Source organism: Notamacropus eugenii, chromosome 1 (assembly GCF_028372415.1).
Source record: "Notamacropus eugenii isolate mMacEug1 chromosome 1, mMacEug1.pri_v2, whole genome shotgun sequence".
NCBI lineage: Eukaryota > Metazoa > Chordata > Mammalia > Diprotodontia > Macropodidae > Notamacropus > Notamacropus eugenii.
In genome coordinates, this window is record NC_092872.1 from 641,940,151 (window position 1) to 641,956,955 (window position 16,805).

The 16,805-nt window shown below is 40.1% G+C and overlaps 2 protein-coding genes across 17 annotated transcripts in view; one reads left to right on the forward strand and one right to left on the reverse strand.

Moving 5' to 3' along the window:
- The window catches only part of EHBP1 (EH domain binding protein 1), a 417,522-nt gene extending 413,312 nt beyond the window's left edge, over positions 1 to 4,210 (reverse strand). For 15 of the 16 annotated variants that reach the window (XM_072635440.1, XM_072635441.1, XM_072635433.1 and 12 more), the window contains exons 1-2: positions 4,074 to 4,210; positions 2,954 to 3,352 (exon numbers count right to left, since the gene is read on the reverse strand). In XM_072635440.1, the coding sequence (XP_072491541.1) occupies positions 2,954 to 3,057 (104 nt within the window). In that variant the 5' untranslated portion in view covers positions 3,058 to 3,352; positions 4,074 to 4,210. Of the gene's footprint in view, positions 1 to 2,953; positions 3,353 to 3,713; positions 3,903 to 4,073 lie in introns of those variants that run through there. The other variant, XM_072635430.1, reaches the window with a different exon arrangement.
- On the forward strand, positions 3,056 to 5,938 carry LOC140519384 (uncharacterized). Its single transcript, XM_072632318.1, has 4 exons — positions 3,056 to 3,064; positions 3,479 to 3,726; positions 3,897 to 4,740; positions 5,410 to 5,938. Exons 1-3 carry the CDS (start codon positions 3,056 to 3,058, stop codon positions 4,549 to 4,551), a joined length of 912 nt encoding a protein of 303 aa, XP_072488419.1. The 3' UTR covers positions 4,552 to 4,740; positions 5,410 to 5,938.
- Positions 5,939 to 16,805: the final 10,867 nt, after the last annotated feature.

Sequence of the window (16,805 nt, forward strand, 5' to 3'; positions counted from 1 at the left end):
TATAAATGTCAGCTATCATTATTATTATTTTTATTAAACAAAGGGGAAGACTCATGGTCTCTGAGGTCTCCAGTTCTAGATCCATAATCCTATCATAGCTCTGTCCTTTCATTATACAGAAATTTTGTTATAAAAACAAAAATTTTAATAGGATTCCAAGTGACACATTAGTTTAGGAAACTGCAGTTTGGATCCTGATATCTACTTTCATTTCCTATAATCCTTATTTTTTTTCCCTATAGCTACAGCTTCTGAAGACCTGGAAAAATTCTCATCACAAAAGTCCTCGGCACTGCCAAATGATTCAATATTGTAAATGGATATGGTTTTACCAGTGGAAAAAGCATTTAAGATGTATTGGCATCTGCTTCACTGCTACACCCTAAGAACCATAGATTTCATTAAGCTAAAACCTTCTATGTGTCTCCCCCATTAGAATATGAGCCCCTTGAAAGCTGGGGTTATCTTGTTTTTCTGTTAATATTCCCAGTACTTTGCACAAAATAAGCATTAATTTTTTTTATTCTCTGATTCATTCTTCATTCTTATCACCCACAGTGCTATATCAGCATCTATTTAAAGTTTTCTTTAAAAGTCATGGTTCCTCTAAATCCATTTTATTTTCTCCTGTAAATTCCCTTGAGAAGAAGAAACCATGTCTTTGGGAATGCAGAACAGAAAAGAAACACATAGCATAGGAAATGAGAAAGGGAATCAGGACCTAATCTGCAATTACCCTAAAACCACATGACACCTAGAATACTGATTGAATACCACTACAACAAAAAGTTCTATATAATGAAAAGACTTCTATATCCCAGCTAATAACAACCCACTTGCCCATTTTTACGACAATACAATTCCAGCATAGGCAAATTTTTCTGTGGTCCCTAATGAGACAATATAAAAAGGATTTTATTGAAGCAGATTTCTGATTCTCCATGAGTGCTCTTCTACTTAAAGCAAACATGTTACATAAAATATATGTATATAATCAAAACAATCTGGAGGCAAAGATTCTCTTTGTGACACGGCAATTACTTGATCTTTCTGGACTTCAGTTTCCTTATTTGTAAAATAAGAAAGCTAGACTAGATAATCTCTAAGGTTCCTTTGAGCTCTAAATTCCATGATCCTATAAAAATGTGACTGAGATAAATCTTCCAAAGATTATCCTGGAAAGAATAGATTGGACTCAAAATGCCTTTAAAGGACTACACTGTTCCTTTCCTAGTATTAATTCATTCCTTGCAAAATCTATCATGTATACTGAAGATGAAATATTAAGGGCTTCTTACATACATATTACCTTCCCCCCTATTCTACAACTAAGGTTTCACTTGCAAATATCAACTCACAAGAAATTAAATGTTTTTTTTAATAAGGAAAAGTACTTGGATTCTTACATAGTTCTGTCCCTTCCCCAACCAAAAAACATAAAAAGAAAAGAAAACCAAATACAAACACTTTCTGTTTTTTAAAATGAGCTTAAAACTATCCTTGTATTTGTTCTAATGCAATACTAATAACCAAAATCTTTTAAAACATATTTTGATAAGAGACATTTAGGTTTCCTATGATCATATGCCACAACTCTGATGCTTTAGTCCTATATGTGATAGGCTGAGCTCAAAAGATATGGGTCATGTGGCCTAATTCTACCTTAGAGATCTAATTTACTAGACTGAAAAAAGTAAAGATACTTCCATAAGCATTCCTTTTACTGGACTGAAGTACAGCAAAATTCTGAAGCATGATGGCTCTGGTCTTGGCAACTAGTTTACATAGCATTTAAGGAAATTATCCCAAGCTATTTACAAACTGGCAATCAAAAAAAAAGTATCCAGTGGCTCCAGAAGAATCACTTTATATTTTTGTTGGAATTCCACTTAAGAAATGTAAATATTTTAAAGATACCTGCTCTCAGTATGTTTCCAAGTGCTGAACTGAATTAGAGAAACATTTGGTAGCTGAGTATTTACTATATTAAACTGTTTTAACAATCCATTACCTAAAAACATCATCTTCCTATATTCTTTATGCAATACGTTGCATAGTATTGTCTAAGATCATTAAATACAGAATCTTCAAAAGCGCAATAGCATGGTAATGGGTTAAGGATAGCTTTAAGTAATTGTGTTAGTAATGCAAGAAATAATTTATGTGTCAAATATATAAGCATTATAAATACTAAATATCAAAAGTGCAAAAACTACTTTGTTTTATAATGTGCTATAAAAGAGAATGCTACACAGAAATCAGAGTCCTTGTGAACTCTAGATTCTTTTAAAGTAAAGCTGTTTAATCATAGTAACAAATGAAAAACCATAAGGACCTATATTTTAAAGTTAACCTTTTTCTCTCACATAATAACATGTATTTACTTGCAGTCCTAGGCACTAAGAGGTAAGCTCTAAAGTTAACTTTGCTGAAGTAGAAAGATGCAAATCAGGACTAGCACTGCTAATTGCTTCCTCCAGTCTGGCCAAGAAATGGGTCCCATTGGGCAATTAAAACATGACACAGTTGCCTAGGCAAATAACAAATCCATTTTTAAGGTTATAAATTCCAATATTCCCCTATTTATACACGGAAGAACACCTCAGTTTTAAGGAAGATTCTTTACTCTGAACAAAAAAGATTATCACCATCCCACAGAAATTCTACATTTCCCTGCCCAGTCATTCATTTTTCATTTGAAATCCTGACTTCTTCTGAAGATCCAAAAATGAAGATATCCCAGTCCTACTAAAAACCTTAATGTCCAAATCTGCTAAACCTCTAATACGATGTCACAGCAATAATCTTATGAGCATAGCAGAACACAATGAAACCCCACAGGGCCAGCACCAGCGCACACTCCTGAACTTACTGGCACCCCACCCAGCTGCTTAGACACAGAAAGGTACAGGGAGCTGTTCGCTGCAGCCTGCAGCCAGCAGGCACTACGTACCACTTCTTAGTGCACTCAACCATAAGTTCCTGGTAGGAGGCCACAAACTGGAACTTGGAGGCATGTTTTCCAACACGCTGCAGTCTCTTCCAAACTGAAGCCATGACGATGGTCAGAGCACAGTCACACCTCCGAGGGAGCGAGGCAGCGGCTTTCACAAAGCACAGTATCCAAAGCTAGGCAGCTCTGTCCTCTAAGTCTGTCTTCTGAAGGGTGAATTACAACTTGGCACGATGCTGAGGGTCCATGATTCTTCTCCCTGTTTCACAGGGCAATCCCACCTTGGATGAACGGCACAGCCTGCAACGTGGTACACATGACTGGCTGAGTGAGAAGCGGTTCCCTCAGGCAGACATCATCACCGCTCCCCACGGGCTCTAGGAGGTGTGATCTGTAGGGCTGGAAAGCAAAACAAAGACGAGAAAATAATGAATGGAAACAGGGATTCCACAGCAGATGATTTTGCAGCTGACAGGGTCCTAGGGCTTGGGGTTCCGTTTGGTTTTTTTTTCTGACGTGCCCTAGCTGAAAGCCAAAGAGATCAATGATGGAAGACGGGAATGCGGTCACATAGGACAGGGTTCCTGGGCACCATCTCCACAGCGACCCGCTGAGCCACCCCCACCCCCGAGAGAGGCCGGTGGCGGCCACACCACCCGGAGGGCAAGCCCGAGCCGGGAAGCCCCAAGAGGCCGCCTCGCCTTCGGGCCTCGGCGGCCGCCCCCCACCCGAGGCGGGGGTGGGGGTGTTAGAAACGAACTCTTTGTGTCTTTGTGCCAATAACTAATCGTGTCCCCGGCTCGCTCCCAGAACAGGGGCTCGGTCTCAGCCGCAGGAAAGGAAGGGAGGGGCGAGGCACGGAGGAGGCGGAGGGAGGGCAGGGTCCCAGGCCCGGCGCCCACCGCGGGCTCTCGCCCCCAGCCTCGGCGTGACGGCGTAACAGAGGGGAGCGGATACTCCCTGCGCCTCCAGCGGCAGAGGGGGCCGGCGGCGGCGGCGGCGGCGGCGGCGGGAGGGGGGCCTGGCCGGCCGGGCAGCTCCGGGAACTCGGCAGCCTCGGGCCCCGGGCCCGCCCGCCGTCCCTGTCACCCCGAGGGGCACGTCCCGCCCCTCCTCACACCTCTGGTCCCGCCGCGCCTGCGCTGCCGGCTCCGGCTCGGGCTCCGGCTCGGGCCCCGCTCCCTCCTCAGCGTCGCTCGTCGCTGGCCGCCGCCGCTGCTGCCGCTGCTGCTGCTGCCGTTGCTGCCGCTGCTGCCGCTGCAGCCGCCGCCACCGCGTCCTCCATCCCCGCCGCCCGAGCCACATGGAACAGGCGAAGCCGAGCCAGCGCTAACGGGCGGCCTCACGCCGGCCCGGCCGGGCGGGAAGACACCCTTCAGCCCCCAAGCCTCTCCCCAGAGGGACTAGCCCAATGGCCGGGCCCCTCACCCCCGCCCCAGGACCAGGCCCCCCTCCGGAGTAGCTGCTGCTGCTGCGGCGGCGGCGGCGGCGGCGGCGGCGGCGGCTGCTGCTGCTGCTCAGTCACCAGCACCCCCTCCCCCCCCATCCTCCTCCGCCACCATCATCATTACCTCCCCCAGCCGCACCTCTCACACTAACCCTACCCACAGCAGCCCAACCTCCGCCCGCCCCGCCGCCATTGGCCGAGACCGGGGCCAGCCCCGCCCACTCCGAGACTGGTCTGCGGAGCGTCTGGACCAGCTCATTGGCAGCACGCTCCTGTCGATCACGGACGCTCCGCCTACAGAACTGGGGCTGCTTTTCACTCTCCCGAGAAAGACCCAAAGGTTCTTTTCTCTGTGTGTGTGTCTCTCTCTGTCCCTCTGTCTGTCTCTGGCGTGTCTCTCTCCCTTCTTCTCAGTGTCAGCGTCTCCCCCCCTTTTTTTTAAACTGACGCAGACGGAGGGGGACGTCCCCTCCCATTCCTTTGATTGGCTTGGGGGGCGGGGCAAACTAGAGCAGAGAGAGTGAGGAGTGTTTATAGTGAGCCGGGAGGTGGCTGGTGAGAAGAGCTGCCTGTCCGATTGGCTACAGTGTCAGGATTGGACAGTGGGCGGGGCTCCCAGGTGCAGTCTGGCATTGGCATTCCGACTTCGCGCGGCGCTTCCAGTCTGCCACCTCTACCAGCTGCCACCGCCTTTTCTTGTTTTCCACTTCCAGTTCAGCTCTCCTTCCCAAGCCCTGGAGGTGGGCATTCCTTCCCTTCCTGTAGTGCCCAGCCCAGCCCCACCCGGTCCTGCCTCTCTTCTGCTCCCAGCCTTGGAGGCTAGCCTTGTCCCTGAAAGCCCTAGGGCTGCCAGTTCAGCTCGGCGGGGCCCAGGCTTTAATAGGTCTTGTTACTTCCAATTTCCCAGAATTTGAATGAATGAAGCATTTATTAAGCTCTTAGGGTGTGCAAAGCACAGGGCTAAGCCCTGGGGATATACATAGAAAATAAAACTGTGACTTCTTTCCAGGGAGTACACAATCTAATGAGGGAGAGGACAACATGGAAAGTTTCATATGGGAGTCAAGTGGAAAGATCCTGTGGTCCCTAGATACAACAGCAAAGCAGATGTTAACACCTCCTCCTGGATGGAGCAGAATGTATTACGTTTCAGCTGAGGTTTAAAAAAAAAAAAAAGTAGGGGCAGCAGTCATCTCAGACAAAGCAAAGCAAAAATAGACCTAATTAAAAGACATAAGGAGGGAAACTACGTTTGCTAAATGGTGCCATGGACAGTGAAGCAGTCTCAATACTGAACATATGTGTACCCAATGCCATAGCACTCTGGTTCTTAAAGAAGTTACAAAGTTGGATGAGATAGACCTCTAAAGAAAATTGCATGGGAATAAAAAGGAGTATACTTTTTTCACAGCTGTACATGGCACCTACACAAAAATTGTGTATTTGGGCAGAAAAACCTCACAGCCAAATGCAGAAAAAGCAAAAATATTCAATACGTCCTTGCAATAAATGCAATAAAAATTACTTTTGATAAAGGACTGTGGAAACATAGATTAAAAATTTATTGGAAACTAAATCTAACTCTGAAGAATAAGTGGGTCAAAGAACAGACCATAGAAATAATCAACAGTTTCATTAAAGAGAATGACAATAATGAGACAGCATACCAAAATTTATGTGGTGCAGCCAAAGCAGTATTTAGGGGAAACTGTACATCTCTAAACGCTTACTTCAATAAAATAAAGAAAGAACAGATCAATGAACTGGGCATGAAATTTAAAAAAAAAAAACTATAGTAGGAGTAAATTTAAGTACCCAATTAAACACTAAATTGGAAATCTTGAAAGTCAAAGGAGAGATTAATGAAGTTGAAAGTAAGAAAACAATTGAAATAAATTTAAAAAAAAACTAGAAGCTGGTTTTATGGGGAGGGGAACTAAAATAGATAAACCATTGGTTAGTTTGAAGTAATTATTAGGAGCTATTTTGCCTAATTATATGCCAACAAATATGACAACTTAATTGAACTGGATGAATATTTACAAAAATATAAATTGCCCAGATTAATAGAAGAGGAAATGGAATGTTTAAATAACCCCATCCTAGAAAAAGAAATTGAACAAGTCATCAGTGAGCCTCCTATGAAAAAATCCCCAATGCCAGATGGATTTGCAAGTGAATTCTACCAAACATTTGTTATTGTTTGCCCTTCATTTTTGAAGAAGACCAATGACATCATGGAGTGATGTCTTGACTTGCTCATGAATTGGATTTAAGTAAGGCAGAGTTGTGCAAAGTTATCAGCCTCACAGAGTCATAGAAGTCCAGTGGCAAGACAGAAGTCAGGAGAATTGGTGATATCCCAGGATGCAGTGGATGACCTTGGCATCTTCAATGTTTGACCAAGCTCTAAATTCTCCATGGCATCTGCTTCAGCCAACTTCATGGCCATGGGAACAAATTATTCTCATCCATGAATTCCACTGAGGGAGGTCTTTACATATTTTGGAGTAGACATCCCTCTAACTCACTAACAGGTTACCCACAATCTGATTTAGGCTGTCTGCTGAGAAAGTTTTACCAGGTTGTGGCTGCTGTGCATGCTACAGCTTCTTGGAGACACAGGTGAGAATTGAGTGCTAGGTGGACACCAAAGGTGGATGAGTAACCCTGAAAAGGGCTCAGAAAGCCCTCACACCAGAGGTCCTACTCTTCCTTGAACACCTATACACCCTCCCCCGCAAAAAATTTAAACAAGTAATTCCAATACTGTATAAACTATTTGGAAAAATAGTCAAAGAAGGAGTACTACAGAATTTATGATGCAAATATGGTGCTGATACCAAAACCAGAATGAGCGAAAACAGAAAGAAAACTATAGACCAGTTCCCGTAATGAATATTAACAAAAATTTTAAATTAAAAACTAGCAAGGAAATTATAGTAATATATCATACATTATGACCAGGTGGGACTGATACCAGAAATGCAGAACTAGTACAATATTAGGAAAACTATTAACATAATTGATAATATTAATAACAAAAACAAAAATATATCAATGGATGCAGAAAAAGCTTTTGACAAAATACAACATTCATTCCCATTAAAAACACTAGAAAGCATAGGCATAAATGGAGCTCTCTTTTGTGGTAAGTACTAAAAACTATCAGCTAGTATTATCTATAATGAAGGTAAGCTAGAAGCCTTCCCAGTAAGATCAAAAGTGAAGCAAGGATGTCCATTATCACCCTTTTTAATCAATAATGTACTAGAAATCCTAACTAAGAAGAGGAGAAAAATAAATTGAAGGAATTAAAATAGGCAATGAGCAAGCAAAACTATCATTCTTTGCAGACAATATGGTGGTATACTTAGAGAACCCTAGAGAATCAACTAAAAAATTAGTCAAAATAATAACTTCCACAAAGTTGCAGAATAAAAAATAAATCCACATGAATCCTCAGTATTTCTATATATAACCAACAAAGTCCAATGGAAAGATAGAGAAATTCCATTTAAAATAATATAGACAATATAAATATTTGGGTGTCTACCTGCCAAGACAAGTCCTGCCAAGACAAATAAATCAAATTACAAAACACTTTTCACATAAAGTCAGATCTAAACAACTGGCGAAATGTGAGTAAGCAAGCCAGTAGAAGAAAAAAGACAATTCTATCTGTTGATTTTTTTATTTGGTGCCATTCCAAGCAAGCTATCAAACATTATTTTATAAAACTAGAAAAAATAACAAAATTCATCTGAAAGAATGAAAGATCAAGAAAATCAAGGAAATTAATGAACGAAAATTGAAGGAAGGTGGCCAGTAGTACCAGATCTCAAACTGTGTCAAAAAGCTGTAATCATCAAAAGTGGAAGTGCCAGACCTGGAGTTAGAATGATCTGAGTTGAAATCTGGCCTTAGACGCTTATCAGTTCGGTGACCCTGTGCAAGTCGCTTTACCCTGTTTGCCTCAGTTTCCTCTGTCAAATGAGCTGGAGAAGGAAATGGCAAACCACTGCAGTATCTTTGCCAAGAAAACCCCAAAGGGGTCAGACAGAACTGAACTACAGCAATCATCAAAACAGTCTTGTACTGGCTAAGAAACAGAGGATCAGTAGAATAGATTAAGTACCCAACATACAGTAGATACATACATACACAGTAGTAAAAGATCAGAGTAATCTAGTGTTTGATAAATCCAAATATCTGCGTTTTGGAGTCAAGAACTTATTCACAAAAATTGTTGGAAAGCAATTTGATAGAAATGAAGTATAAACCAACATCTCATACCATATACCAAGATAAGGTCAAAATGTGTACAACATTTAGATATGAATGGTGATGTCATAAGCAAAATAAGAGAGCATAGAAAATTTACCTGTCAGATCTATGGAGAAGGAAAGAATTTGTAATCAAACAAGAGGCAGTAGCATTATGGGATATAGAATGAACGATTTTGATTACATGAAATTTAAAAGGTTTTCACAAACAAAAGCAATGCAGCCAAGATTAGAAGGAAAACAGGAAACTGGAGAGGAGGGGGCAATTTTACAGGAAGTTTCCCGATAAAGACTTCATTTCTAAAACATATAAAGAACTGGGTCAAATTTATAAGAAGTCATTTTCCTATTGACAAGTTGTCAGCTTTCAGAAGAAGAAATTAAAGTTATCTATAATCATAGGAAAAAATGGTCTAAATCACTATTGATTAGAGAAATGAAAACTAAAACAACTCTGAGATAGTACCTTACACCTATCAGATTGGCTAATATGACAAAAAAAAAAAAGGAAAATTAAAAATATTGGGATGTGGAAAAATCAATACACTAATGCATTGTTGGTGGAATTGTGAACTGATCCAGCTATTCTGGAGAGCAATTAGGAACTGTACCCAAAGGATTATAAAACTGCATGCCTTTTGACCTAGAAATACCACTTCTAGGTCTGTATCCCAAAGAAATCAAAGAAAAACTTATATGTACAGAAATATTTATAGCAGCTCTTTCTGTGGTGGTAAAGAATTGGAAATCCACGGGATGACCATTAATTTAGAAATGGCTGAACAAGTTGTATTACATGATTGTGATGGAATACTAATATGCTATAAGAAATGAAAAGCAAGTTGGCTTCAGAAAAATCCAGGAAGACTTATGAACCTGATGCAAAGTGAAGTGAACAGAAGCGAGAGAACATTGTACACAGTATCAGCAATATTATACAATGATCAATTGTGAAAGACTTAGCTATTCTGAGTAATACAATAATCCAAGCCAATTCTGAAAGAAATATGATGAAAAATGCTATCCACCTCCAGAGAAAGAACTTATGGGATCTGTATCTACATCAAAGCATTCTTTTTCTCACGTTATATTTTCCAAGGGTTTTTTTGGGGGGAGGTCTGTTTTCTCTTTTGCACCATGGCTAATAGGTAAATATGTGTTGCATGAATTTATGTGTAAAATCTGTATCAAATTGCTTGGCATCTCAAGGTGGGGTAGGAGAGAAGGAAAGAATTTGGAATTAAAAATTATTAAGGACCAATATTTAAAGAAGAAAACTTACATGTAATTTTAAAAAAATAAAATCTTTTCAGTTTTTGATGTTGAATCATTTAAAGAATTCTTCTGGATCTTCAGAAGCTAGGTAGCCACAGGCTAAAGTTCTACCCTTCCTTCTAGGTCTTATTCTCCACCATGACTCAGCCAGCCCTCCTTAGCCTAAATCAAATCCTTCCTGCCACTTCAAGTTGGCCCTTTGACTATGCTTCTGAGGCATACTTCATACTTGTATCTCATTGACCTCTTTAACAGTTCCTAGTCATAGATTCAGAATTCAGACCTCAGAGGTCATTCAGTCCAACCCACACCCATCCACTTTACAGATGAAGAAACAGGCCCAAACAAGTTATATGACTTGCCCAAGGTGACATAGGTAGTAAGTCTCAGAGCTGTTGTTTCCCCTTTCTATTATTTTGATCTTCCACTCTGGTTTTCTTCCCTTTCACTGACTGTAATGTTATAAATTTAGAATTGCAAGGAATCTCATGCCATTTAGTCCAAATACCTCATTTTACAGGTCGTGAAACTGAGAGCCCAGAAAGATTCAATGACTCTCCCAAGGTTTTGCAAGTGGTAAGTGGCAAAACGGAACTGACTCCAAATCTTGTGTCCCTTCTACCTTGTAACATACAGCCCAGAAAAACTCTGAACTTTTTACTTCTTATCTCAGGCTTGTTCATCCCAGAAGGTGATTATATTTTAATCATTCTAATTGGTCAAGACAAATCAACAAGCATTTATGCATCAAGCAAGTGCTATTTTTTTCCATCAAGGCATTCACCATCTAGTAGGAGGGAGGGAATAGGTACTTATTTATAAGTATGAAACACCTACTACAGATTAGGCACTGTGCTAAATGCACAGTAAACAGAGATCGAGTGACTTGACCAGTAGTAAGTGTGTGAGGTCACATTTGAACTCAGGTTTCTGACTCAAGGCCCAGAGCTCCAACGGCTGTTCTACCTTTGCCTTCTCTAAATGGTAAAAGACAACATGCAACAACTATGTACAAATAAGAGTATTAATCGGAGATGATCTCCAAGGAAAAGCACCAAGAGGAAGAAACGCTAATCAGGCTTCCTGTCACAATTCTCTCCCATCCGGTCACCCACACAGCTGCCAAAGTGATATTCTGAAAACTTGAGTCTAAATATGTCATTTCCCTGTTCAGCAAGCTCCAGTGCTTCCCTTGTACTTCTACAGTCACAAACTACTTTGTTGAGCATTTAAAACCCTTAACAACCTGGCTTCAAATCACTTCCCTTATTTATTAAGCATTCATTACTATTCTTTATTAACTTTTCAGCCCAGCCAGACCAGCCATTTGCTGTTACACACAGAACTTAGAATCCCTCCTCTACCTCACAGCTTATTTCAAGTGTCACCTCCTACATACAGTCTTTCCTGCTCCTCTCCTTTACTAGTGCCTCCTCTCCAAAAACTGTTATTTAGATTCCTTCTGAGTCAATCAGGGCTCAGATAGAGACCAAGCTGGGACCAGAGTGATCTGGGGTTAAAGCTGGTCTTTAAGAGAAAAAAACAAAACAAAAAAATGTTTTAGAGATTAAAATTTACATTTCCTTGGAGCAGAGCTCTGGCAGGTAAGAGTGTAATACCCTGTGTGGAGAAAAAAGAAAAGAAAGGAAAGGAAAAGGAAAAGGAAAGGAAAGGAAGGGAAGGGAAGGAAGAAAAGGGAAGGGAAGGGAAGGGAAGGGAGGTAAGGGAAGGAAAGGGAAGGAAAGGAAGGAAAGGAAATTTGATAAGACTTCAAGGACATGAAAAGACTTACTACATGGGGTTGGGTGCATTAGGCTTGGAGGATGTCCTAAGAATGAAATAGTTGCCCCATCTTGACCAGATACTTGCACTTTTAAAATATTGATGGGGAGGGAGACGTTTTACCCCTAGAATGTTTAGTGGAGAAGTAGTCAATCAACCTCTGGGAACCTAGTCCACCAATGCAATGAAAGTTGGAGAAGTTGTCCCACAGGAGTTTTACAGACATATCCTATCTCTTATGCTCCTAGCCCCCAACCTTTCTGCTAAATTTCAATCACAGGAACATGGAATAATAGAGTATACTACACAAGTATAGTTTGACTATGCATTTTTGATTTGTAATCGAAGAAGCAAAGAAATTAAAATGAAATACATTAGAACAATTACCATGTGGACTATCTGCCTGTGGCTCCACCCAAATCTAGTCAACTACTACTATATAGATATGACCTATAGGGTAGCATTATCTACTCTATAGATATGACCAAAACCTAGCTGTATAAGAAAAGATATTATTTTAATACTTAGCCATTCCCACAGGGAGCTAGCAAAAGCCTTCAGGGCTGGCACTAATCAATTGCCTCTGCTGTTGGAGCAACCATAACATCATTTGCTTTTCCACTCACAGCCTTCTAAAGGGTCAATGTCCAGATGTCCAAATCAGTGGAGGAACTCAGGAACTAGGGCCAACTTCCAGTACCACTGTTTGTCTGCTTGCAGTGGTCTTGCTCTAATTCATTCCAAGCATCACTGCACATTAATGTTTGCTCACTTTATTGTTGGTAAGTTTTCATTAAGATAAACTTAGGAAATCTAAAAATTCAAGATGAAAAGGATTTTTTCACCTCAATTGACAGTGTAAGAGTATAACTGGAATTTTCTACAGATATTTGACAGGACTGACAATATTATCATTCTTTGGGTGTAACATAATTATATACCCATTTAATATTGTTTGCATTTGATTTATAAAAAAATTTATTTTTTATGGAAAAGAAAAATAGAAATTGACTATTACATTTCCCAAAATACAATACATAGAATATTGAAATGTATAGCGGACAAGGAAGAAGGAAGCTTTTTCATTCATAGCCTCTTCACATGCTTCGCTTCTGTTCAGTACTTATCTCCAGCAAGGTGCCTGATGAGATTACTATGCAGAGTGACTGCAAGTGACTTGAAAAGTAACAGCATTACAAAGAACAGGAGGAAATATATGAATCAAATTTAACATCTACAAATTGCTAACTATCCCTTTATCATGTTTATTTAGAATATATGGCACATAATATAGCTCCATTAAGTCACATGTAGACTGAGCCCTCAGTTTTAAGAAGATACAAAGTCCATTTCATTGAGTCTATTCAAGTCACTGTGCCAAAGTGCAATAAATATATATTTACTCTTTTAAAAAATAACATTTAAACTTGCTGCAAATCATTACAATAAATTTTGGTAGACATCACTAAAGAAACTTAAAATGTGGTTTCCGTCCTTCCTACTCTGCTAAAACTGCTTTCTGAAAGGAAGGGAATAAGCATTTATATAGAGTCTACTATGTGCTAGACACTGTGCTCACCACTTACTATTAACGTTATTATATTATAATTTATATTATATTATTATTTCTTTTCTTACATATAATATAATATTAAATATTATCTCATTTGGTCCTCACCCTGAGAGGTAATTACTGCTATTATTCTCATTTTATGGTAGAGAAAACCAAGGCAAACAGAGGTTAAGTGACTTGCTCAAGGTCGTGCAGCTACTAAAGTGTCTGCATCTGAATTTGAACTGTGGTCCTGTTGACTCCAGGCCTAGGATTTGGGTCATTGTGCCACCTCACTACCTCCTTTCCAACCATATTCTTTTTGCCAAATCTTTTGCCAAATCCATGACCTTTTCTCAATTACAAAGAAACACAGACTGAGTGCTTACTATAAGGTATGCTATCTATACATAAACATGTATTAATTTATTTTTGGGAAAAAAAATACCAGTTTAACTGGAGTTCCTCACCACTCCACCCCTGCCCCGTGTTAGAGTTACATATTCTGCCAAACTATTAAGCAGTTTCTAGGATCTTAATTCTGTCAAGCAAAAAGGGGTCACGACTAATCTAAGATCAAATAGGCATATTTCTACTATATTACTGCCTGCCCCAATGGGCATTTGCAAGGCAGCTACCAAGGGTAGTATGGAGGAGTACAATCTGTGACCAGAAAATAGATTAAAACTTGCTAGCCCACATAGGGCTCCCATCATCCATTTTAAACAATGATGTGCAGAACTTTAAAGGGATGTGCATTCTAGGCTTCTAGGGAATCATTTTCAGAAGCAATATTCCAGTGGTATTAATGTAAATTTTGGCAGATTTTAATCTGGTACCACACAATAAGTTGAAACACAGAGAAAATAGAATATGGAAGGCAACTTTCTAGTTGGAAGGAATCTTAAGAGATCAGCTAATCTAGCACCTGCAGTTTAGGGATATTGAGGAAGAGAGACTGGACCTATGATTTCATTGATATGGACACTTCAGGTGAGGAAATACTAACTGCAGCAGCATTGCAAGGTCTCTGCCACTTAAAAATCTTACTGAGTTGCCTTGACCACTTCAAGATTAAGGGGGGGAGGGGAGGAGTGGGGGCAGGGAGATCAGAGAGTATCACACAGCCGTTTTATGTTAGAGAAACCACTTGAACCCAGGTGTTCCTGATATCCCTATTCTCTACTACTTCATGTTGCCTTTCATCCACATTTTACAAATGAAAAAGCTCAGGTCTCAATATTTGCTATATTATTATCCATATGTTTGTAAAAAAAATTTTTTTCAGAATACTATGACATCTACTGTCTCTTTCAAAAAGAGATTGACTTAATACCAAAGCTACAACAGTAACGCAGTACACACACACACACACACACACACACACACATATATATATTTAGGGAATATTTTTCTACTTTCTAAAGAATTTTTTTTATTTTAAAGAGTATTTTTTTAAATGCTGTAGTAACTATATTGCTATTTTGCTTTCTGTACATTATCTAATTCTCTGATACCTTTCCTGTGTGGTTAATTCCATTCTCAAAGCACATTAACATTATGATCTCACTATACATCCTGCATCATTAAGAATTTTAACTGTATGTATGTTTTAATGGCTAAATTTATGAAGAAAACCACATGCTATTTTAATCCAAGTTATCATTGAAAGACAACCTATATGAAAATAAAAAACATACATCCATCTTCATAACCACCCCTGCTTCATTCTACTCTGTAGATTCAGCTTCAAAAAAAGGTCTTCTTTTAGGAACCAAACAAATCAATCTTAGAAAGAGAAGGAGCCTCAAATAATAAAGTGCTTCTTTGATAACTGTGGAAAATTTTAACAAAGTGTCTAAATGTTCTTTTAGGACCTTTCCTCTCTTACAACCATTTCCTTTTTGGATCCTTCTATCTTTTCCACTTAACTGAAAGCTGGATCCATCCGGATGATAATGCATCCCTGGCCATCATTTCCAATACTGGATGTATTTATGCCCTAACTCCCTGGTTAAAGTGCAGCAATCTGAATATTCCTTCCTCCCCAGTGCCACTCCTAGCCTCCCTGCTCTATTTACCATCACTCAAACACTTCTCCTCCTTTGAGTTCAAGGAAGATAGCCTCTATCTTCCAACTCCCAAGGCATTTCCCCTTTTCTTAGAGTTCAATGCCTAGCTCATAGTGTAACTCTCTACTCCAGCTCCTGCCTTTATACCAGGTTCCTTCAAATACTCTAACTTTCCATTTCCTCAACCTATTCAGCTCCCATAAACTACTCCTCTTATTCCTCATTTATGCAGAGATGCTGATATTCTTGATCTTGTCGTCTTCCACTTCCATGTTCAAGAATTTCCAAATTCCTTCATCTGATCATAATCTTTTGTCTTTCCATTTCCACTTTTATCTTACTCCTCCAAAACCTACCCTTTATCTTCATCATGACCTGTAATCTCACCACCTCTCAACACTTTCCTGTTTCATCAGCCCTGCTCTGCATATATTTTCTTCCTCCCCCAATCCCAATCGCAACCCTTTAGTGAATAAATTCAACCTTTAAGTATTTTCTGCATTTGAATCTCTTGTTCCCTTGCTCTATCACCAATTATATCTTGCTAAATCCTAACCCTGCATCTGCCACCTTTGCTCCTACATACTACTGAGTGTATCTGGAAGAGTTTAGAAAACCATGTTGATGAGATCTGCTACTAATTCATACTCTTTAATCTCAACTAGGCCCTTGGTACAGCAAGACAATCCTTCTCCTCCAATTAACACCTTATTCTGTTCACTATAGCAACTCTTCCAGATCCCTCTCCTCGTTTCCTATGTCACTCCATTCCCACCTCTCAGCTGCAGACCTTGATTTATACTCCACATATATCCAAAAAATATGGGAAGTCATTCTTTGAATATTCTTCACTCCTCTCCTCAAATCACACCCCTCTGATATCATCCCCAGTTATCTCCTCCATTCCATTCTCCGATGAAGATCCCCTCTCTATATATCCTTGATCCTATCCCCTCCCTTCTCCAAAACATTGCAGCCTCTATCATCTCCTTCTCTCTAATCTTCAATATCTCTTTATTTACTGAATTCTTTCCTTCTGCCCTCAACTATTCCCAAGTCTCCCATCTTTAAAAAAAAACAAAAACAACTTAATGGATCCTAGCATCCCTGCAAGCTGCCATTTTATATCTTATACCTCCTCAGCTAAACTCCTACACTCAATGGCTCTTGCTTCCTCTTTCTCTTCTAAAATCTCTACAGCCTACCTTGACTAAAACTGCACCCTCCAAAGTTACCAATGATAGAAGTGTAAAATCTAATAGACTTTTCTTCATCCTCATCCTACATGTCCTCTCTGTAGGACACTGCTAAATACCATAGCCTTCTGGATAGTCTCTTTTCTCCGTGTTTTTGCGATTTTACTCTCCCTTGGTTCTCATCCCCCTGTCTAACTACTTTTTCTCCTTCTGTCTTGCTGGTTCTTCATAATGCACACTAA

What these genes read in the sequence shown, in the direction of transcription:
- LOC140519384 (XM_072632318.1), top strand. An exon ending in AACGAACTCTTTGTGTCTTT is followed by an intron (nt 3,727 to 3,896) that starts GTGCCAATAACT and finishes ACGGCGTAACAG; the next exon opens with AGGGGAGCGGATACTCCCTG.